Below are 25233 nucleotides of genomic sequence, written 5' to 3'. Positions count from 1 at the left end.
ACGATCGCTCTTTTTTTCAATTTCCTGTTTGAGGTCCACAACTTCAGAGCAGTTCCGTTTAGCTCTTATCATCTGGCCATAAGGTATGCTCCACTTAAATTTTACTGGGTGCCCACTGTTGACATGGAGGATGCTATTGCAAGAAGTCGGTTTTCTATGTATCTTGGTGTAAAGTTGATTATTCAAAATGAAAATTTCTACATCCAAGAATACCAGACTGGTTTCACTTATGGCTGATGTGAAGTAAAGATTGTAGTTGTTAGTTTCCAACGAATCTTTGAAGGTTTGGAGCTCCGCCTTATTCCCGTCCCATACGACAAATAAGTCGTCAATGAAACGACACCATACTTTAATTTTTGAATGTTTTTTCTTCTCTTGTTCCACGACCTCATTCTCCCAGATGCCATCAGGAGGTTCGCATATGTTGGGGCAAAAGATGTCCCCATTGCAGTTCCCTGCTTCTGTAAGTACAAGTTTCCCAAGAAAAGAAAGATATTATGGTTTAAGCAATAGGTCAACATGTCGATCAGCATTGCAGAGTGTTTTAATTGGCTGATTGATCGCGTCTCCAAGATCTTCTTGATGGCTCTTATTCCGTCCTCATGACGTATTGAGGTGTATAATGATGATAAGTCTATGGTTGTCATTAGATATCCTGTTTTCCATCCCATGCCTGACATCTTATTGAGAAAATCCATTGTGTCCCTCAGATATGAGGGTTGAGATGTTACATAATTCATCAAGAATATGTCGCTAAATCTTAAAGTTGTTGCCAACAATGATCCTATAGAGCTCACTATCGGTCTGCCAGGCTGGTTTTTCATTGCCTAATGCACTTTTGGCAAAAAATAGATAGTGGCTATGATGGGATTATCCGTTTTCAAATATGAGTACTCGTCAAAATCAATCAAGCCTCGATCTTTCCAGCCCAATAGTAAGGCATGATACTCCTCTGTCCAATCTTCCATCGGGTTGTTCTTGAGTTGTACATAATGGTCTTGATTGTTTAGTTGTCGTTTCGCCTCGTTGATATAATCCGTCAGATTCTGCACCACAATATTTTCCCCCTTATCCGAGGACTTTATTATTATGGTAGGATCATTCTTGAGTTCTGACATCGCCTGATATTCTCTTGGCGAAAGATTACGTGATTTACTATTCCATACTTCGGTCTTATTGTTGATGGATTTGCTTGAAATTCTTGAAATTTCTTCCACCATTATTTCTTGGAATAGATCGACTTTGTTCCCCGGTGGTAATTGTGGACAGAACCGTGATTGTTTCCGCAAACCACTGTCCCCTCCTTTATTTGTGGTTAATCCAGATTTCTTGCAAAAGTCAATGTCTGATTGGAATGAGCTTTCATTTTCCTCTCTTGAGATTATGCTCTCCTCCATTTGTATCCATTTGTATCAGAGCCCTCATGGTTGGTAGGTCCTTTTGAGTAATGGATGATATACTTTTATCTTCCACTTGTTGTTCAGATCTCTGAGGTTTTTTTCTCTGAGAAGTATTTCTTCAGTTTGACTTTTCGGCAAAATTCATATAGGTTAATTCGTGCATTGGGAACATCCATGTTCTTGTTTGGGCAATAAGATAATCCTCTATTCAATAGTTTCAAATGTGTCTCAGATAGTTTTTTACTCGATAGATTGATGACTACATTATCGGTTTTTGTTTTTTTCTTTAGGATTACTTTTGCCTTTCTCTGCCTCTCTTTGGCTTTGCACCTCCTACTGCCCCTTCTGGTTGTGGCTTTGGATGAGGTTTTGATGTTTCTCTCCCCCATGTATTTCCTCTGCCTCTCCCTCTTTGCCGCGTTATTATCTGGGCTAGTTGTATCTCCCCACGAAAATCCAGTGGAGTGACTATTGCATCCTCATCAGTTGAGCTGATTTCTGAGCTATCAACTGTATCTATATGTTCTGTTCCTGCGCACTTAACCATCACAACTCGACTTCTCAGTGTGTCGTATTTTCGAGCGTATGTATAAATACGCCCATTAGCGTAATCCAATCTGTCTCTTGTAAATTTGCTAGCTTTCCGTTTTTCCACGTCTGCTTCATGTTTGGAAACTTTCTTCTCAATATTCTCAATTAATTCTTTAGACTCTTCTGATGTAGAGATGTTGGCTAGTTCTAACTCTAAGGCTTCAATCACGCTTCTGATTTTCTCCAATTTTCTTTCAGCGTGTATAATTAGTGTTCTCATAAGCTTGTAGGAACATTCACTGGTATCTGTTTGCCATAATTTGATCAGGTCCGGGTCCAGGTCATTTAAGGTGGGCATGATGAGTATCCTGAGCCCGCGAGGGATTCTCTTAAACTCTATATATTTTTCTAATGTTGTTTTTTCCCACCATTTGTTGATCTCTAGTATTTTGTTCTGCTGTAGTTCCCTCACGGTATTCAAAATGGTCCTGTTGTCTTTTTCCTTTCCCCCTGTAGTTCCTCTTGTATTTGTATTAGTTATGGGGGTGTTCTCATCATTGAGTAGCTCACTCGCCCTTTGTTGGCGATTCCAGGGCCGGCTTTAGGCATGTGCAAAGTGTGCACCTGCACAGGGCCGCCAAACCCCAGGGGCCTCCACGACGACGAGGATTGGATACCAATCATACAATATTCGTGGCACTGGCGGCCCCTGGCAGGATTTGGCGGCCTCCGACCCCGGCTTTTTACTTACTTCCATTCCAGTAACTTCCAACAAAAGGCAGTTAAGTGGTCTGATTACTTTTACGCTTTGGACGTCTGTTACGTGCTGACGTACTGACAATGTAGAGAAGGAAGTCGTCACTGGAACATCGAAGGAAATGAACGTCACAGCAGTGAGGCTGCAGTAGAATGACTAATCGTCACCAGGCAGCAAGTGAGCAAACATAGAATGTCAAAAGATTTCAAAAGAAAATGTATGTCGCTAGTTAACAAGTGTTGTTAAAAAACGAGAATCCACCTTGACACGTAGAGAGGAAGATAGTCAAAGTGAAAACACAATCATCTGATGTCCGTAGTTCAGTTTTAACAAGTAGATGAAATTAACATGATATCTGCAGTTCAGTGCTGAGCAATTTTAAAGTGACATGCGAGATTAATCCGATCAGCATGCAAATCACGATGTGAAAGAAATTGCATCAGAACACAGATACCATCGCTCGACAGGAAATCAAAGGTCCAATCTTCAGCGATGTAAAGTATTTTAAACGTGCAGATTGAAGTGAAATAAACAGGTCACGATATTAGTAAGTAGGTTGAAAAACAGTACCTTAGTTGCAAATCATGAAGAAAGTAGAGATGGCCATCTGCGCTTGAAAGTAGTTCAATTCAATTCAATAAATGACAAGTGAAAATTCAGAAAATTGTCAAAGGAAGAGACACTGAAGAAATTCTGTCAGCTGTGCATAAATTAAAATCTTGAAATTATTAAAACACCTTCCTGAGCTCCGCCCCGGCCGGACCCCCTCTTCCGGGGCCTCCACCTAAGCTCCCTGCACAAGGCCACCATGAGCCTAGAGCCTTGGCCCTGGCGATTCCTTGACTTATCTGCCATCTAAGTAAACCAGGTTGCGTTATTTTTCTTGTATTGCTCGTTTTTTGCTGGGTGTGTAAATGTATTCTTTGTTGGATTTTCCGTTGTCTGCTCTTCAGACTTGACAGAATCACCCATATATCTGCTGCTCCTTGCAAACGCTCTAGCATTCTTCGGAATCACTAGAATGCTGTTCTCTCCCTTTAACCCTTACACCCCTCAGAGAAGGTTCTTTCGGGCTTCGGGTTATTCGGTTTGTGTTCGCGCTCAGTTGCGCTTATCTGATCCGGATTTTGAAATGCGCGGCGTCTTATGTTATTTATGTATTGTTTACACCCAATGTGTACACAAGGTTTGTGGACGCTCTCGCGCTCAGTTACTCTCCCCGCGGCTTGTGCACAGACGGTGGTCGCGGGACCACGTTGCTCGTAGGCCGCCTCCGTCGCGTTAACGAGCAGTGCATATATATATGTGCTCAGGGTGGGAGGCAGTGCAAACCCTTCCTCTGTCGAAAGCTGACCTCACTGATGACATCATCCAAACTACTTTTCTACAAATTACTCTAAAAAGAGTATTGCATTAGAGGTATAAAATTAAGTAGGGAAGAGCACAGAATAATATGAAGCATCATTAATGCCATTACTCAAACAACTCCCTCAGGTGAAGCAAGCTTCTGTTATGTGCAACATTTAGCCTATATCATACAGATCATGGGTAACCGAGTTCAGGGTGACAATCAAATACACATAGATGGGCAACTCCTACTGCACACAGTGTTCAATCTGTATAAAACTGTTCAGAGAAAACAACTTCCTCAAGACACTCCAGCCCTGTTACAAAGCTGAAATAAATGAATTAAATATTATTTGCTATTGTGTTCTAATTAAAGTTCCTGATGCCATTATCTTCTATTGGAGGTTGTTGCAGTATTAGTGGTTGGACATGTGTGGGGCTGGACTTACTACTGTGCCTTTTTGGCAGGAGCAACTTCCACCTGTAAATTTGGCTCCAACTCTTGTTTCAGGGTGTGGATACATGTAAATCTACACTTTTGAGTAACTTGACACTTTTAAATTGTGAAGAGCCAAAACAAGGATACTTTCTCAAGAGTGTAAGAGTAAAGTGTAAGAGTAAACATCCACATGTAACTTACTCACAAGTGTAAGTTATCTTTGTGAATAACCCCATAAAGGATCAAAAGGAAAAACAATTGCAAAAACCCATTATAAGCACTCAGTGGTGAACACCACAGGGCTGAATTACTTGTGTTACACCAAGATCTATAGTAACTTAACTAAAATGTGTCAAAGGACATGGTGGATGTTGAACTAGAAAACGTTCATAATTCCAGCTTTGCACATGTACAGTTGGCATTAACCAGTGGCTCTTCGCAAGGGATGATTCATTAAATTGGAGGTTAACTATGTTCATACATAAATATCTGAGTCAAGTACATCATCTGCAAAAGGAAATTAAAATTTGTGAGAGCATCAATTCATTCTGCCGAGAATCCCAGCATGGAGATTGACTGTCTGAAGAAGGCTGGCAACTTTCATTATCTTGACTGCTAAAGTGATCAGGACAACACTTTCTAATTAAAGAATAACTGAAAAATTCAACTACATCCCACACGAAATTCATGATCATCAGCTGCATATGATTATACTCAATGAATGCAAGAACCTTAAACTGGTGAAAGCCTTGCAGTTTCTGCAGTGCTTTTTCTTTACTCTTTAACAAAATCACCAACTATAATACTATTAGAACCCTGGCCATACAGCTTTTCAACTTATTACCACCAGCTTGCCTGTTTATCGGCCAAGCCTAGGGCACTCGTAAATGTGCTCATCATTGTCTTTAAGACATTACATAGCAGCTCATCCGCTCTCTCCTGCAAAATCCATTTCATAAAGACACAACATAATTGCAGTTGCCCTCTAAAAACATTAAACACATCTTTGTACCCAATATACCCATCCATACTTATGTTTGCTTTGTTCACATCCTCCAACAGAATGCTCTACAAAGTGAAGTTATGAATCAAGCCTGCCTTCCCACATTAAAGTGCCACCTCTCAATTGTTGAAGACTAGCATGGTTGACCCATTGTTGTGACCTCTTTCATGGATTGAAGCACATCTTTATATAATATTTTGTAAAGAAACATACTTTTAATACTACAGCTCATGTGCTATCATACTCTCTTTGTGTAATATACAAACCACAAAAAAAATCTTAAACAGTAAAGCTCAAACTGTGGAACTCAATACCAACACTGCTCACATCTGGCCCAGCAATGTCTAAGCAGGACGTCCAAGTGTAAAAAAGATCAAACTGGCTTGCTGCTACTCTGTTATGGTGAACTGTAAAAAACACATCCAATCACAGGTGGGAGGGGGGACTTATTCACTACATTTGTAGACCATGCAAAACATCTCAAATGTCCCCAAACGTTATTCCAAGAGGCAAAAGGAAAGGAAATCACTAGCTGGAAAGAAAGACGTTTCTCTTTAATAGCTGCAGAAAATATGTAAAACATGTGGGATTTTACCAAATAATAAAAAATATCAAATACATTAAAGTTGTACTTATACGTATGACTTACCTGGCTGACATATTATTCTCTGGGAGAAGAGGAATCTCCAAGACCTTTGTGCTGGTAATTACAATCTCTTGGCTGGCTGTAGCAACAGTTTTCCCAGTGATTCTGTGCACTTGGTAGAAGGCATGAGGTCTCAAGTATCTATCATCTGCTGTGCCGATGAACATCTGCAGATTTACTGGCTTTTCATTGTAACCCAGAAGCTGAAAAGAAAAATATTGAGGTGAAAATAAGCACTTAAAATACATTACTTCACACACAGCTGATGTGGGCCACACCATCTGCCAACAAAATGTGAGCAGTCATCTTTATGTAGAGCAAATTAAAAACTGTGTTGGGAAAATAAGACTAGGTTGAGAATAGCTTTAAAATATAGGACGGACGTGGAAGGGTCCTGTAAGCTTAAAATATAACTCACTGTGACAGGTTCAGGTAGTACTGAAGGGTCCTCGCAAGTGCTGGAAATTGAAAACAAACACTGGTAATGCCTGATTTTAACGTGGTGCAATCTACACTCTCACAAGCACATCACTTACCCTGTACTCACGTGGGCAGTCTTTTACCTCAGGTATATTGAAAACAGGAGTGAGAACCAAGAAAGTATGTCTGCTCTGAGGCAACCAACCAACCAAGATTATGTAAGACAAGGAACAAAGCATGTGAGAGCGCATTAAGGGCTGTGGAAGAGAGATATTTGGGAGTGTTTATGTATAAATAAAATTAATTTAATGTTAAACATTTTACAAATATTTTAATGACTATTTTAATTAAACAATGTGCATCTTAATTTTTGGAAGAATTACATTGTTTTGAAGTCTGTATTTTTTAATACATAGTATTTGTAAAATAAAATTACTTTAATATAAAATCATCTTTACTAATTGTTTTTCAAGTTTAATAAACATTTTACTTTGCCCTTGCAGGGAATTCAATATAGTAAAGTGTACAGCAAAGTAACCATTAATAAAACATTTTCATGTTAAATATTAATGTAAATTAATTTCATATACTTATTTAAATGTAGAACAAAATTTGAAAAAAGTTACAGCACTTAATTTAATTTCAAATGAAACTATTTTGAATATATTTAATTACAATTATTTTCTGGATTTTTAAATTAAAATGTATAAAATTAATTACAAATAATTGAATTATATTTTAATAAAATTAATGTTACATTAGTTCTTAAACTCAAAATAAATTATTAAAATATTTTAAAACAAAATTAACTAAATGTATCTATATTGTTAACTAGCTTAAATAATGTAACTTAATATTATTCCTCTCCGGTTTTATTTTAAGTGTCTACTTCCATTAGTTTCTATAGGATGGCGATTTATTCACTGGTAACCTGTTGAACAAGTTCAGGTGAGATTTAATAGAGGTGTGCTCGAGTGAAATAAGTAACATGTGGAAGATACATTTTGCACAATCTATGGCGACAGGTAAGCTATTTAGCTAAGCCAAGCAAGACTACATTCCTAAAACCTAAACAGGGTTATATAGCTGCACGGATCACCAACCTCCTCTCTTTAAGTGTAAGAAGGAGTAGTTTCTGTCCTGTAACTCCAGTTCTGTAGTAGGGGTATCTCTGTTATAGTCATAATCTAGTGAATAGTCCCGCCCATGTGCGTGGACCCCGGAGCAATCAAAAATAATCTCTTACAGTGTCAAAAAATGCAGAAAATGCATAGACACTTAAGAGAGAATTTAAAGACAGATAATGCAGCCAAAGGGCTACACTGTCCAGTACTTCAACTAGAAATTTCCACCATAAAATCCACAAAACAGCAAAGCCTGTACAGATTTCCCTTGCTTAACAGCAAAATCCCTCAGGAATGATAGAGAGAAGAACCTGGACAGACAAGCCCCATAGGCTGCCATTATGTGGCTTAATTAGGATACTGTGCCTTTAAGAGAACCTTCCAGAACCTTCTCTCAGTATCCCAGAATGCATAGCAGGTCCAACTTAGCCTCAGTTCTTTTCGAGGGCGTAGGAAACGCCAGACCTGTAGCATTATGATCATGAACAACACTCCACCGGGGAGGCGGGAGGGCGCTTATGACTATAACAGAGATACCCCTACTACAGAACTGGAGTTACAGGACAGAAACTACTCCTTCTGTAGTAGGGGATCTCTGTGTATAGTCATAATCTAGTGAATAGAATGGCAAGCCCATCCCCACACCAAGCGGCGGTGGAGAATAAAATAACGCCACTACTGTGCGAACAGATTCCGCAGCGAAGCCTGCCCAACCTGAGCGTCTGCCCTGGCATCAGTGTCCAGGCAGTAATGCTTAGCAAAGGTATGGACCGACTTCCAAGTGGCCGCCTTGCAGATCTCTGCAATGGGAACATTACGGAGCATAGCTGTCGTAGCAGCTTTGCCCCTGGTGGAATGAGCCTTAGGCTTACCTCCTAAGGTCTTATTAGCCTTGTAGTAACACAACTGTATGCAGGACACAATCCACCTCGAGATGGACTGTTTAGAGGTAGCAAGACCTGTCCTGACTGAGCCATAATTGACGAACAATTGGTCTGACCTACGAATATCTTTAGTCTTATCAAGATAAAACTTCAGCACCCTCCGCACATCCAGGGAATGTAAAGACCTTTCCGCCGGAGATGAAGGATTCTGAAAGAACGTAGGCAAAGTGATAGTCTGATTGATATGAAAATCAGAAACAACCTTGGGAAGAAACTTAGGGTGAGTACGCATAACAACTTTAGCATTATGAAATACAGTATAAGGTTCTTGGCAACACAATGCCTGAATCTCACTCACCCTGCGGGCCGATGTAATGGCCACGAGGAACGCCGCCTTCCAGGACAGGTGCTGCAACGAAGCCTTATGAATGGGTTCAAAAGGCTCCTTCATCAATCTGGACAGCACCACATTCAAGTCCCATGAAGGCGAAGGAAGCCTGACAGGAGGGAACACTTTCTTCAAGCCTTCCAAAAAATCTTTGATCACAGGGATCTGGAAAAAGGAAGTCTGTGAAGGGCCTTTCCTGTAGGCAGTCAAAGCAGCCAGATGAACCTTAATGGAATGGACATTAAGGCCCGACTGCGCCAGATGAAGCAGATATGGAAGGATGACATCCTCCTTGCATGACGTAGGGTCATAGTTCTTAGACTTGCACCAGATGCAAAACCTCTTCCACTTGTAAGCATAGGAAGTCCTAGTGGAAGGTCGCTTAGCCTCCTTCAGTATGCCCATACAATCCTCTGGGAGATTCAGATGGCCATATTGCACTATTTCAGGAGCCATGCCGCCAAACTCAAAGACGAGAGGTTGGGGTGCACCATCCGCCCCCCGAACTTCGCGAGAAGGTCCGGCCTGCACGGCAGCTTCATGTGAGGAAGGAGAGATCGGTGAAGCAGGTCCGTGAACCACCACTGTCTGGGCCATTCCGGGGCAATCAGAATCATTCTCGCCCTGGATTGAGACAGCTTGATGAGAACCGCCGGAATCAGGGGAATTGGTGGAAAAGCGTACAGAAAGCTGTTCGACCAGTTGATCCATAACGCGTTCCCCAGCGTCCCTGGCTGGTAGTACCTGGAGGCGAAGCCTCGGCATTTGCTGTTTTCGGCGGTGGCAAACAGATCTACGTCTGGAGTTCCCCACCTTGCGAAGACTTCTCCTAGTACTTCGTCGTTTATGACCCATTCGTGGTTTTCCTGCACGATTCTGCTCAGTTCGTCTGCCTGAACATTCTGCACACCTGGCAGATGGGTGGCCGTTATCGACAGTCCTCGAGCCAGAAGCCAGTGCCAGATCGCCTGCGCCTCCTGCGACAGAGTGCGCGATCTCGAGCCCCCCTGCTTGTTGAGGTAATACATCGTAGTCGTGTTGTCCGTCTGAACAAGCAGAGAGTTGGTCTGAAAGGACGGATGAAAGGCCTTCAGTGCCAAGTGAACAGCTCTCAGTTCCAGGAAATTGATGTGGTACGTGGACTCCGTCGGGGACCACGTCCCTTGAATTTGCAGATCTCCGGAATGCGCCCCCCAACCTTGGAGAGACGCATCCGTCACGATGGTCTGTGTGGGAATGTCCTTGTGGAAGGGAACGCCTCTGAGGAGATTCTCCTTCGAGCACCACCACTTCAGAGACTGAAGAGCATGTAGAGACAGTCGTATCCTGTCGTCCCAAGAACCTCTCCTCTGGTCCCACTGATCCTCCAAGCACTCCTGCAGAGGACGCATCTGTAGCCGTGCGTGAGGAGTGAGAAAGATGCAAGAGGCCATCGATCCCAGTAGAGAAGACACGGTCCTCACAGTCGTAGACGGAGTTTTCATGAGAGCCTGAGCCTTCCGAACGAGTGATAAACGTCGCTCTTCCGAAGGAGACACGCTTGCTGACAGCGTATTGATGGAGGCCCCCAAGTACTGGATGCACTGCACCGGAATCGGGACCGACTTGGACATGTTGATGTGCAACCCCAGCTTGTTCAAGAGAACGCACGTCTTCTGGAAGTGTGCTCGGGCTTCCGAGAAGGAGGAGGCTTTGATCAACCAATCGTCCAGGTACGGGTAGACAAACACCTTGTTCTTCCTCAGGTGTGCCGCTACCACTGCCATACACTTTGAGAATGTCCTGGGTGCAGACTTCAGTCCGAAGGGTAGCACCGTGTACTGATAGTGATTGGTGCCGACTTGAAAGCGCAGAAATTTTCTGTGTTTGCATGCAATGGGCACGTGGAAGTATGCGTCCTGTAGATCTATGGCACACATCCAGTCTCCCCGTTGCAGCTGAGGGTAGATCTGATGCAACGACAGCATGCGAAACTTTTCTCTGCGAATCCACTTGTTTGCCTGCCGCAAATCCAGAATGGGCCTGAACTCGTTTTTGTCCTTCTTGCGGACAAGAAAGAACCGAGAGTACAGACCTCTTCCTCTTTGAGACAGAGGTACGTCTTCGATCGCCCTTTTCCTTAGCAGAACGTCCGCCTCCGTCTGAAGCTCGCGCAGTTGATACTGCGAGCTGACGGGAGGAATCGATGGAGGAGGGCTGGTGAAACGTAGACTGTATCCATTGCAAACAATATTCAGCACCCACTTGTCCTGAGTAATTTTTCTCCACTCTGCCAGAAAAAATTGAACGCTTCCCCCCACCGGAGCGGGTAACGGACGAGGGGGAAGTAACAGCTCAGGGACGGGACCCGGCCGGGCCCTTGGTCGCGGTAGAGGACTGTTGACGACCTCTACCACCCTGCCGCTTCTGGAAGGGCTGCCTGTACTGCTGCTGCTGCTGCCGCTGTTGATGTTGACCAGCAGACTGCCCCCTTCCACGACCCTGCGCCCCAAACCGACGCTGGTACTGTCGGAAGGGTTTCTTCTCCTTGGGCTTTTCCAGGCCCACTGCCGTCAGGGTCTCCGCTTCGGCCTTCATCCTGGCCATCTCATCATCCGCGTGCTTCCCGAAGAGGGTATCTCCGGAAAACGGGAGATTCGCCACGCGTTGCTGTGCCTCCGGTTTCAACGATGTCAACCTGAGCCAAGCATGGCGTCTCTGGTGAATCCCGTGGCAATATCCGTGCGCGGACAGCAACGATATGTCTGCTGCGGCGCCGATGGCCTGATTAGAGACCAACATCCCCTCCTTGACGATCTCCACAAAGTCCTCCTTGCGGTCTCGAGGGACGAGATCAGCGAACTGCTCCATCAAGTCCCAAAGGGACCGGTCGTAACGTCCCAGCAAAGCCGAGTCACTGGCTGCCTTCATGGACGAGGCGGATGTCCCACACGCCTTGCGACCCGCAGAATCGATCCACCGGCTCTCCTTGTCCGGAGGCACCGTGGACGCAGGGGAGGTGGCATGAAGCTTCCGAGCAGCAGTCACGATGACTGAATCCGGTACCGGGTCCTTCCTCAAGAAGGCTGGGTCTGAGTCCGGAGCCCTGTACTTTTTCAGTATCCTGGAAGGGACAGATTTCACCGTTGCCGGCGTCAGGAATAGCTGTTCGGCGGGCTCAAGGAGCCCCGGCACCAGAGGTAACAGGGGGCGAGACAAGTGCCTCTTGTGTAAAGTCTCAAAGATTACCGAGGTAGAAGCCGTAGGCGCTTCAACCTCAATGCCCAACTTCGCCGCACCACGCAGGAGAACCTCCTGAAATGTGCTAATATCGTCTATCGGAGACACCCTAGTCTCCGGCGAATCGGACAGCGTGGGCGAGTAGGAACGGGTCCCAGAAGGAGAACGTGACCTGGACCGACGTCTCTTGTGATGATGCCTGGATCGTGATGAAGATCCGCGGCCACTCCTCGATTTGTCCCGTCTCCCTGAGCGAGACCTCGACCTCTTGGGCCTCGGACGCTCCTTCGGCCTCCCAGGGTCAGGAGCTCCAGGCTTCTTAGGAGTCTTCTTCGGAGGCGTCGGGAACTTAGGCATCGACACCTCCCTCGGTGGGATCGGGGGTGGAGGAGCAACCGGACGCGGGTCCCGCGGAGCCGGCTTCGGACGCGGGGTAGGGGCCTTCGGAGGAGGACCCTTCGGCACAGCCGGCCGCGGAGGAGGCGTAGACGGCTTCATCGGAGTATCCACCCCGGAATGCGCCGGTCCCGGCGAGCCATCACCTCTACCAGAGAGTGGGGAGCCCCCCACAGTCCTGGGCCTGTCCTTAGGACCTCCAGACGCTGAAGACCGGTGTCCAGACGACGACCGATGTCCCCTCGACGTCGAACGGTCCTTCGGCGTCGACCGAATCACACTCCTCGACGTCGAACCGTGTCTCCGTCTCGACGTCGACCCTGACCAGATCGACGAGCCACGAAACCTCGACGACGGGCGATGGCGCCTCGACGGCGACCTCGACCTCTTCGCCGGTCTCGACGTCGACTTCCTGGATCGCTTCGACGGCGACCCTTTGGACCTTCTTGACGTCGACCTCTCCGACCTTCTCGACGTCGATCTCCTCGACCGTCTCGACGTCGGCCTTTTGGAATGCTTCGACGTCGACCTCTTCGGCGCCGGAGATGCCTTACGTCTCGACGGCGACCTTGACGACGAGGATCCCCTCGACGACGATGTCCTCGACGGCGAACGGCGGTGTCGCCTCGACGGCGAGCGCCGACGCCGGGCCCTCCGATGTCGATCACTCGACGCCGACAGCGACGACGAGGATATCGACACCGGCTTCGACGGCGGCCGGAACACGTTCCTCGACGTCGACGGGCGACGTTTTCTCGACCCAGAGCCCTGGGGAGACCTGGAACTGGCCGTTGACCGTCCCCTCGACGTCGTGGTCAGCACAACTGACCCAGACGGAGACCTTGGGCGCGGGCTGGTCTTCCTGCCCCTGGGGAGCCCCCCAGAGGCCTCAGCATGGGTAGAAGGAGCCCCTCCTGACCCACCTCGTGCCTTCAGCTTTCTCTCCTCAAGTCCCTGAAGCCTGATCTTCTTCCTCTCCTTCAGGGTCCTTCCAGAGAAGCTTCTGCAGATCCTACACTCCTCAGGGATGTGGGAAGAGGGAAGGCAGAGAATACAGACCTCATGGGAGTCTGTCTTGGCCTTCTTTCTTGAGCACTCAGGGCATTTGTCGAATAATGCAGGCATTATTGGACAAAAAAGAGTGCAGAAACACAGAAAGAAAGTCACCAGAGTACTTTAAAAGTACCAAAAATCGAAATCAGTGTAAAACACCAACAAAAACCCTTGAAAGGGAGAGCTCAATGCTCCAGGGTCCTGCTTGCAGGAGCCGGAAAAAAGAACTGAGGCTAAGTTGGACCTGCTATGCATTCTGGGATACTGAGAGAAGGTTCTGGAAGGTTCTCTTAAAGGCACAGTATCCTAATTAAGCCACATAATGGCAGCCTATGGGGCTTGTCTGTCCAGGTTCTTCTCTCTATCATTCCTGAGGGATTTTGCTGTTAAGCAAGGGAAATCTGTACAGGCTTTGCTGTTTTGTGGATTTTATGGTGGAAATTTCTAGTTGAAGTACTGGACAGTGTAGCCCTTTGGCTGCATTATCTGTCTTTAAATTCTCTCTTAAGTGTCTATGCATTTTCTGCATTTTTTGACACTGTAAGAGATTATTTTTGATTGCTCCGGGGTCCACGCACATGGGCGGGACTATTCACTAGATTATGACTATACACAGAGATCCCCTACTACAGAAAGATATTTCCTTAAGTTCTTCAAAAGAAAGCAACATGTACAATAGATTTGCTATGCGGGTAGAAACACCAATATTTCTCATCTAGTGTCAGGGGATGGTGGGCAAGGAACCAGTGACTAACAAAAAAGGGTCAAGGTTGACGGGTGATTTACTCAAAACAATAACCTCATTTTATATGCATTAAACTTCGTAAGGTTACTGGTCATCTAAATACGATTTGCGCAAGACAATCCTGCAGTTTATGGGGAAAGTCTGTGTTACTAATACCTGGATTTATCAAGCAATAAACATAAATAAATCCACAAAGTGCACAATAATATTTAATAAATCAATATCGAGTGTACAAAAAGAAAAAAATACTTTGATTGATAAAAACGAAATACTAAACCCAAAATTCCAATTATACACAATGACATCAAGACATCTTTAGCACCAGCCAACTATAGGTCTTTTTAAGGAACTATCTTACAGTTAAACAATGTTGAATATCACCCTAGAATGCTTCGCCCAAGGAGTTTAATCCAGGAATGTTCTACCTATTGTAGTTATCAAAGAGTTCTAAATGTAATCCCTTTATTCTTGCATTTGTTAGGGAGGTCACAGTGTAAACTCTCGTCCTAGTGCTTTCCTCAAAGTGTTCAAATGCAAAACTTTAATCTCAGGGTGTTGAGGCAGAGCAGTCCAACGCAGATTCAGAGAGGTGTTTTGCGCTAGCACCTCAGAGCTGAGAAACACACAAAAATATCATACAAAAAAATCAATGTCCAACCAATGCTTTTTCTTTACATAAAAACTACTTTAATGTAACCAGGGAAATGCTATGATCAAAATAAGAGATACTTACGAGATTTCATGTGGAATTACAAATTGTCCATAACACAAGAGAGAGGAGGAGGAAAGCCACTGTACGTTCCACTAAGACACAATCAACACAAATAGGTACAGCAGCTATGGGTAGAATACCCATAGAAGTTGCAGTATTACTACCCATAAACAGACATACAGAAGTCCACCTGGGGCATTCACAGAGTTCTTTGTGTGAATGCAGAGAGAAGGGAAGGTAATACTTATGGAAGAGGAAGCCTTTCACACAAAATGGTGTCATGTTCCAACATCAGCAACCTCGCCCCACCCTGGTAGGGCAATACCACCAGCACGGACTCTACCTCCTCTTGGACTCAGCGTAGGAGACAGGAGTTCGGGTCTGCCCTGGTGGTATTGCCCTACCAGGGTGGGGAGATGCTGCTGATGTTGAAGCATGACACAATTTTGTGTGACGCTTCCTCTTCCATAAGGATAACCTTCCCTTCTCTCTGGAATCACACAGTAACTCTGTGAATTCCTAGTTGGACTTCTGTAGTTTAAGGGTAGTAATACTGTAACTTGTATTCTATCCACAGCTGCCATACCTATTTGTGTTAGTTGAATTACAAATTGGATATCCTACTTTAAGGTCTATGAGTGGACCCAAGACATTACTATTTATTTCTTACCTGGCACTAACTTTTGAAAACATTGTCGCTTTGAGCTGATAGAGGAGGGCAAGAGAAGCCTCAATTACCATTCCACCACACGTTTCCTCTAAGAAATTATGCTGTGCACATCGGTGTGATTCAATCTATTTTTATTAGCAGCATCAACACCAGTCGCATTTCATCTCTTAGAGAGATCGTTCTCAGGAACTCCAAAAGACAGATGTTTTGACAATGTTGGAAGATGCCTTGGGCCATCCCAGGATGCAACCACTATTTTGAGCCATCATCAGGTGTCACTGGTTGAGCTCATCCGCATTTGGCATTTAAAGAGCCTGCAGATTTTTCACAATTAGGGAGATGCCCTAATTCTCCAGTTAACTGCAGAGGTGCAGCACCTCTTGAGACCTAGGGTCAAGCAGCCATCACCACTGATCTTATTCAGTTTCCTCTGAAACCTGGTTGACATCTAACAGGATTCCGGGGTGCTGGACACACAGACTTAATATACTACTACAGAGGCTGCATGTGGCACCAGCTGAAGTAGACGAAGACGAACAGGCCGCATTCAACAAACAGGCCAAGAAGCCTCAGCTGCTCGCATGGAGATCCAGGACCAAAGCTGAAACAGCAGGGTCAGAGCCCATATGACTTGGACTCGATGCAGTGGAGGAAAGGCCCTAAACTACACTGTGTCCAGAACAGCTCCTAGAAAGTATGCCTCTGCAAAGGAGTCAGATGTGACTTCGGCTCTTTGATCTAGAACCCGTACGATGTCTGGAGGTTCGTCATAATCTGTAGGTGGTCCATGACTGATTTCTACTTCCTGTTGAGGGGAAGACCGCCCTCAACAAACAGTTGTTGAGGTAGGAGGAAACTGGTATCCCCCAACCTCCGAAAATAGGAAGCAACCACCGCTATCGCTTTTGTGAGCACCTGAGGGGCACTGGGAAGGCCGAAGGGCAGCACTGCAAACTGAAAATGGACACTGAACCCGCAGGTAGAGTCTATGAGACTGCAGGTCTGCCACCTGAAATAAAGTGCCCTGCATCTGAAAGGCAACAATCCAATCAACTGGATCCAGAGCAGACAGAACTTTGGCCAGTGTAAGCACTTTAGATTCGTCATTCCATAGAAAAGCATTCAGAGGGCAAAGATCTAAAATAGGACAAAGGTATCTATCCTTCACCGGCACGAAATGGCGGGATCAATAGTCCATCTCTACTTCCAAGCACCCTCTTGATGGCCCCTTTGGAAGGTAGGGCTTGCATCTTTAGCATCAAAATGGATACATGCTCCTCTGAAAGCCGTTCTCACGTGGGAGGAAGCTTTGGTGGGTCGGAAAGAAAAAGGAGGGACAAGCCCTGCTGGGAATTTGGAGGACCAATCTGTTAGATGCGATGATCTACAACACTAAAAGAAAATGTCTGATCCTGCCTTTCATAGGGTTGCTTTCACTGCTAAGTGCAAACTAAAGTGGCTCGGGCTGTTGCTGCATGGGCAGGAGACTCCGCTGAAATGTGTCCTTGGTGACACTGTGCAGCGTGTGTTTGAGCCCTAGCCCTGAAAGGACTGTAGTGACAGCTGCAGTGGTGGCGGGCCTGATGTTGTCTATACACCAACTCTGTAAAGTAATCTCGGAAGGGCTGGAACTGATGAAGAAACTGTGGAGCAGAAGTGAAAAGATCCAAGGAACAAACTGTGGCTCAGCTTTCCTGAAAGCATATGAGAGCAAAATCAGTCTTTCCAGCAAATAGGCAGGAACCATCAAAAATCATATCCAAAAGGGAAGCCAGCACATCTACAAAAAATCTAGTGGATCAAATCAACGCAGGGCCTGAGTGCAACACTAGTTCCCTCTGCTGATCTCGAGCAATCAGTAGAATCCAGGTCAACCTAATTTTATATTTGTCTGCATCCTCGTCAACCCGAATGGTTTGAACCCAAGAAAATGTAAACTCTTCAGGGACTGTCAGCAATATCTTGCGCCCATGTCCCAGAGGGCATGCTTATAACAGTCATATTGATCCACCTCAATGCCAAACTGGGTAAAGAGAACATACGCTGTCCAAACACCTCCATTTTTTTCGACTTTGTCAGGAGAAGTTGTGGAAAAACGCATTAGAGTTCACTTTGCTGGTGGAAACATCTACCACCAAACTGCCAGGAGTAGGATGTTGTGTATGAAAATTTAGGTAGCTGAGTGCCAGTCTGTGGTGTCGCACCACCTGTGTGTTCACCAGTGAGCAAAAGTAAGGCTTAGCCAAAGTGCCCATAAGAGTGTCAGTCTGGGTTTCATTAAATGAGAGAAAGGGCTCAGATGAGGTTGGCTCAGGGTACAAAACTTCACTAAGGACTTGATTTCAACAGACAGTCCAAGATCTCAGCTATACATCTAATCACTACAGCAAATGAAGCACTCTTCTCCACTGGGGGCCAAAGGGGCATAACCAAACCTTATTAGGGTAAGTATCAAGCCCAGTGGCCTCCTGCAAGTCCATATATATATAACTACGGCCACCATCATATTGTGGTAGTAAACAATTCCCATCATTATCATTATCAGGTGCTGGCAAACTCTAGTCAGAATCCGAGACAAAAAGATGATGAAGCCTCTGAGGACACCTCTAGTCAAGTGAGAGTTTTGTCTGCATCAGATTGCGCGGGAACCATGTGTGCTGCAGTGGAGTCAAAGCATGAACTCGAATGGAGTTAAAACTGATTCAGCTCGAGCCTGACCTCTGGAAACATCGGGACTGGTGTCGATGAAGAAGGGACTGGAGGAGGTATAGGAGCTGGAATGCAAGTTGTCACTAGAGTCCATGCAGAACCTGAGGCGTGTCCCTGAGGATTAGGCACTGGCGAGGACAGACTTGCCGGCGGTAACCTGGCTGTAGGTTCCTGGGGATCTCTGGGGCCTGAAGTCGCACTACAGGGAGTCGGATGAATGACAAAAATACACACAATGCCCTATTTAAAGACCTCAACCTATTGCGTTGTTGCAGTTGGCCTCGGAATGTCAGGTGTAACGGTACTAGTTGTGGAACTGGCTCTTCGAGCGGTCATCATGAGCAAGACCAACTGTTTCTCTGACTCCCTCTTGACTTCTCTTTGAACAGAGTATATGGTGTTAGGGTTGAGTACCACTTCAAATTCTTATGCTTCTTCTTTGACTTGGACGTCGTCTGATCCGATGACTACCACCACAAAGATGACCTGTAGTGGGAACGGCCTCTAGAGCAGGAACCGGTCTGCACCCTTGACTTGGAGCGGGACTTAGGTGAGGTTGGTGACTTCTTTCAATGTTAACCCACGTACAGCTCAATTTCAATGTCCTGGATCACCTTTGGGTCCATGAAGACACATTAGTTGCATGACTTGGAGTATTGTCCTACTCTCAAACATCAGAGGCACAACTGAATCGGGCCCCTCACCAACATCTGTTTCAGACAGTAATGGCACAGTTTGATCCCTGTACTGTTCAGTGGGGACATAGTTCGCTTGAAAATTGGAAAAAAGAATTTGAAATAATTATTCAGCTAACGAGAAAGGGAGTGGAGCGCCAGATCTGTGTTCAAAGGTTCTCTATCTTACATTGAGCTGTACATTCCATTTACACCATTAAAATAGGAGAAGTGTGTGTATACATTTCTCTTTCTTACAATATGTAACTTTATACTTCCTACTAACCCCTGTAATGACCTCCGATCAGCATCACGCATGGCTCATACTAAAGGAAACTACAAATAACCATCTAGTCATGGTCAAGTGAAATGAAACTCAAAAAGTCATGTCCTGGTATATTAAGAAATCAAAAAGGTGGCCGTTGGTGCTGTAGAAATATGTACAACCTATATGTACACAATCTCCTCTAGGGGCTGATCAATATGCAAAGTATTGGCAAGACTCAAAATCAGAGTACAATATATATATCATGATGAATCCTATAATAATAAAACCATTTATAAAGCGCATGGTTACACTCAAGACAGTGTGTCCCCGCGCAGTCTACTAGTTAATTTGTCGATGCTTCAATCCTATAAGAAGTGGTTTATCAGGGTCATCATCAGGACAACAAAATAATACAAGCAACCAGTATAATAGGGAAAAAAGCACTGTATGAGATAGAATGGATCAGGACATCAAGAAAAGCAGCTTTTCTGTTCGTAGCCTCTGGTACAAGACACAAATTCAAAATGTCCGTGACACAGATCTTCAGGTGGTGCAGCAACATCAGGCAATCCTTTTCTAGCAACTCTACTCAAATGTCTTGATCCATTATATCCCATATGGTGATTTTTCCATTTTAAACTGACTGCTTCCATGTAACATCTCCAGAAGGGAACTATTGTAGTGTTTTTTGTACTTACTAGCCCAGGTTCCCAGGGTTAACCCATAACAGTTTCTGGTATAATAAGCAGCTCATACCTTAAGTATGCTCATACCTTCAGTTTAGAATGGTAAAACTCCCTAATACCTCAGAATGACAAGCATTTGCAATGCAATAGGTCTTGCATTTATGCGAGTTTAAGCTATTGGCATTGTAAATGACGATGCTTTTTATTCATGTTTTAAAAACAAAAACAAAAATAAAAGGCATTGTTATTTGCAATGTCAATACCTCAATCTCGCCTAAATGCGAGACCTATTGCATTGCCAATGCTTGTTATAAATAGTATTAACTCAGTCCACTTCAGGGCCAAAGCTATGATAATAATTTTGAGACTAGCAACTTACTTTGTGTAAGATCTATATTTGAATACATATTTTGGCATACATCACGCCATTCTATGACACTATGTCAAGGACCTCCATCACCATCACTGAACTATGTTTGCTGTATAGCTTCACACTGAATTTGAAGAATAAAATTAAGACCTCAAGAAGAATTGCATATTTGGCCTCTAATATACGCACCAAACAGGTCTCTCTAACACTTTGCTGGATTTTGTTTTAAATATTTCATGAGATTGGTTACTGTCACTATGGAGAGCATTGTGCACAGGACTATGGCTCTGCAATTACCTTTACCAATTCCAATAAAATAAGTGTATATCCCATTGCGTTGTGGCTAGTGCATACTAGACAACTTTTCTAGCTGCTAGCCACTTTCAACAGTCCAATTACAGATTATGCCAGGATACCCTTCAGAGCAGCAAATCACACTTATAAATGTTATTAACATGAGTGGGGCAAACTGTGGGAGCAAGGAAAATAAAGTGGCAGGCTATGGAAGCGTGGGATGGAAGAGTGGCATATTGTGGTTAAAGGGGGGGGGAGAGAGAGACTATTAAGGGTGGGGGTAGAGAGGCAGACTGTTGAAAAAAAGGGGAGGCCAGAGATTCAAACTGTGCAAAAATGTGGAACAGAGAGACCGACAATGGGAAAGGGACTGCGTGAAAAGGGGCAGTGTGGAAAGGAAAAATACTGTGGGAAAAGGAAACAGTGAGAAAGTGGGACTAGGTGACAGACAGTGGGAATAGGGGATATGGAAATAGGTGACAGACAGCGAGTGGGAGTAGGAGACCGACAATGAGTGGAAATCGGTGACAGACAATGAGTGGAAATCGGTGACAGACAATGAGTGGGAATAGGTGACAGACAATGAGTGGGAATAGGTGACAGACAATGAGTGGGAATAGGTGACAGACAGTGAGTGGGAACAGGTGACAGACAGTGAAGGGGAATAGGTGACAGACATGTGGAGACAGAGTGGGAAGAGGCGAAGTGGGAATATGTGACAGACTGTGGGAACAAGTGACGTGAGGATATGTGACAGACTGTGGGGAGGAAAGGAGTAGAGACATACATGGTGAGTAAGTGCAAGAAAAGGTGACAGAGGAAGACTTTGTAGTAAAGATGACAAAGACTACCTTTGACAAAACAGCAGCGAGTTTAAGGGGGAAGATGCACAGCAACGTGAAAGCAGTTTGGGGGAAATAAACTTCCTCGGCGTGCACGCACCACAGCAATTTATGCCTATAATGAACACGGGCGTGACCCAGACATGGACTTGGACTGCGTACTCTGGTAGAGAGGATGCCTGTCCGCTGAGCGTGCTGAAACATGGCATCCTATCGTGGGAAGGCGGCAGCGAGGCTAGCGGGACCCCGGCCCATTAAGTAAACATCACAAGCAACGCATGAGAAGGCGGATCTCGTATAACCCACCCCCACCTGTCCATACCCCCAAAGCCCGCCTTCATCTAGAGTTCATTACCCTCGCACTTTCATCTGCATTTCTTCACCCCCAGAACACTGAGTTAGCGCTTCCTTGACCAGTAATCAATACAACACAAGCATTTCGCGGCCGAATGAGAAAAAAAAAGTGCTCACCGATTAATTGAAGGAGACCGTGCACCACCACAAGTAAACGATCCAGCCCGGATGGCCGGTCCCAAAAGGAGAAAGGGTGGTAACAAGGAGGGACTAAGTAGCCTCATTTTCAATCGGAAGCCAGCGTTTACCATGGACGATGAGACCAGCCAATGAAAAAGATGGGCGGGGCTTCCACTCCCCTTTTAAAACATACCCTACTAGAATATGACTCACAGAGCGAGAATCGCATGCGCGCTACAACGCTAGGCGAGACCTAAAACAAGCATTTGCAATGCAATAGGCCTCACATTTGCAAGAGTTTGAACTTTTGGCATTGTAAATGACAATGCTTTTTTATTTATGTATTTTGAAAACCTGCAAACGGTGCATTAACAAGCACTTAGTCCTTGCTTACAAGAAGCAAGTCTGGCAGTAACTGCGCCTGTTTTATGGACAGCCTTGCTCATAAGCAAGGACTAGAAGTACAAAGTGCGTGTATAAGCACCTCTTGCAGGTTTTCCAAACACAAATAAAAAACATTCTCATTTACAATGCCAATAGCTCAAACTCCTGCAAATGCCTACTGCATTGCAAATGCTTGTTTGGGGGCGGAGGGGGGTTTGTGGTGATTTTTTTATGGGGGGGGGGGCGGGAATTGCCTACCGGCCTTAAATGGCACCTCAAGGAATGAGTGCAAGTCTTGCATGTCAAAACTGAGAAGCAGAGGAAAGCTACGAGCAGGGTAATGTAAAATGATTGGAGTCCCATCAGAATGAGTCTCCCACACTGCAAAGACATTTGACCTTGAAGATGAATGGGGCCCCTCTAAATCACTGAGGGGCCTTAAATGAGTGCTTGTGATGTGCCCTGTCTATTGGGGGGCGAGTTGCAGTTGTCATTGCCTCATAAGGGGTACTTACAAGTCCACATTGGAGCTGTAAACACTTAGTGAGAAGGGCCCAGCGCTCTGAACCACATTACTGGAATAGTGAAGGCCCCGCGGGCCATGGATAACGCTCACCCACCAGCTGCCTCCATTTCTGCAATGAAGCATTTTGGGGCGCTGCTAATGTCGGCGACCATATGAAGGCTCCAGTCAGATACCTGAGCCCTGGCCCTGAGTCTACTTGGAAACTCGAGCCAAAAACGAGCCTATCCTTGAGAAGGATTCGGCCCATTCTTCCACTTCATGTGGGTGAAAGCTGCACACAGGGCCGCACTGGAGCTGTGGGGCGAGGGAAGCCAAAGGATGAATGGGAGGGGAAAAGAGCAATGGGAGGGGGGAGGGGGTGGGAGGGCAAGGAATGGTGAGAACCATGGCTAGGTGGACGGGTGAAGACATGCACGGATGAAGAAGAGTGGACAGGTGCGTTTCTGCTGGCTGTCATTTTTGGATATTGTTAAAAGTTGGGGGTACTTTAGTTGTCTGGCCCTCCCTTTCTTTACGTCAGCAAAGAGGAAGGAGTGGGGACCAAGCTGGCACCCTGCACAGATCTGGAGGGGAAATTAGATCTTTGCGGTGCATAACATGAGAAGCATGTTCAGCCGAAAACAAACAGACGAACACGATGTGAGAGCTACACTGTGTGCAGACGGTGAGGAGGAACAATAATCTAACCGAGAGCAACCACAATCACAAAACTGAATACAACACGTGTAAGCTCGTTAGAGACCAATGTTGTGCTGCTAACTGACTGCTACGCCTGCACAGCTATATCGGACCGGCACCCTCCAAAAAGTTACTTTTGTAGATCTGAGCAGATCTCAAATGAGCCTCGCATGCCAGTTTGATCACTTCATAACTACCCTACCTCTGGCTGGCCTCAATTTTTACAGCGTCTCGTGCTCTGAAACAATTACCGAATTGTTTGCATTTTATTTAACAAGCTTCGGAAGGGTAGACAGCCCGTTATTACCATGTTATGGGATCCCGGGAAACAGATTCTTCAGCTGGAGGGGCGCACAGCGGAGCCGGGGGCTAGGAAGAGAACACTACTATATTAAATATGCCACTTTTGTCATTGAATGCAAAAACAAACAAGCATTTGCAATGCAATAGGTCTCGCATTAGGTAAGTTTGAGCTATTGGTCTTGTGAATGACAATTTTTTTATTTATGTGTTTGTTTTGAAAATAGCTAAATTAATAGCTTTGTCATTTACAATGCCAATAGTTATAACTTTCGCAAATGTGACAGCTTTAGCATTTGTAATGCAACATGTTTTGTATTTACGTGACTTAGATGTATTGATATTCCAAATAACAATGGCTTTTAATTTTTTTAAATAATTAATACTTAAATAAAAGTGATTGTAATTTATAATGGCAATAGCTTAAACTTTTGTAAATAACTTTTGTGAAGATTATGTTCAGTGTATTTTATTGTGACGAAAATCCAAGAACAGAAGTGAAATATTAACATATTTTTGTGACATTTGTAATAAAGCTTGAAACATTGAGAGAACATATTTGAACCAGTTGTTGTTGAATGGTTGCACAGATTGATGCTGTGATGGCGCGGAGTGATGTTGTGGTGGCGACGAGTGAGGCTGTGGCATTCAGTGATGCTGTGGTAGCGCATAGTGATGTTGCGGTGCCCCTGAGTGGCCCATGGTGGCCGTGAGTGATGCTGTGGAGGCTCTCAGTGATGCTGTGGAGGCTCTGAGTGATGCTGTGGAGGCTCTGAGTGATGCTGTGGAGGCTCCGAGTGATGCTGTGGAGGCTCAGAGTGAGTGATGCTGTGGAGGCTCCGAGTGAGTGATGCTGTGGAGGCTCCGAGTGAGTGATGCTGTGGAGGCTCCGAGTGAGTGATGCGGTGGAGGCCCTGAGTGAGTGATGCGGTGGAGGCCCTGAGTGAGTGATGCTGTGGAGGCCCTGAGTGAGTGATGCTGTGGAGGCCCTGAGTGAGTGATGCTGTGGAGGCCCTGAGTGAGTGATGCTGTGGAGGCCCTGAGTGAGTGATGCCGTGGAGGCCCTGAGTGATGCCGTGGAGGCCCTGAGTGATGCCGTGGAGGCCCTGAGTGATGCCTTGGAGGCCCTGAGTGATGCCGTGGAGGCCCTGAGTGATGCCGTGGAGGCCCTGAGTGATGCCGTGGAGGCCCTGAGTGATGCCGTGGAGGCCCTGAGTGATGCCGTGGAGGCCCTGAGTGATGCCGTGGAGGCCCTGAGTGATGCCGTGGAGGCCCTGAGTGATGCCGTGGAGGC

At 45.4% G+C, this 25233-nt stretch overlaps 1 protein-coding gene across 1 annotated transcript in view; it reads right to left on the bottom strand.

Moving 5' to 3' along the window:
* The window catches only part of NFATC3 (nuclear factor of activated T cells 3), a 934632-nt gene that overhangs the window by 442287 nt on the left and 467112 nt on the right, over window positions 1-25233 (bottom strand). Inside the window, exon 4 of the mRNA XM_078669777.1 lies at window positions 6127-6326. Within this exon, the coding sequence (XP_078525903.1) occupies window positions 6127-6326 (200 nt within the window). The remainder of the gene's footprint in view (window positions 1-6126; window positions 6327-25233) is intronic.

The sequence above is a fragment of the Lissotriton helveticus genome, chromosome 12, assembly GCF_964261635.1.
Source record: "Lissotriton helveticus chromosome 12, aLisHel1.1, whole genome shotgun sequence".
NCBI classification, from domain to species: Eukaryota; Metazoa; Chordata; class Amphibia; order Caudata; family Salamandridae; genus Lissotriton; species Lissotriton helveticus.
This window is presented reverse-complemented; position numbering and strand designations above follow the sequence as displayed.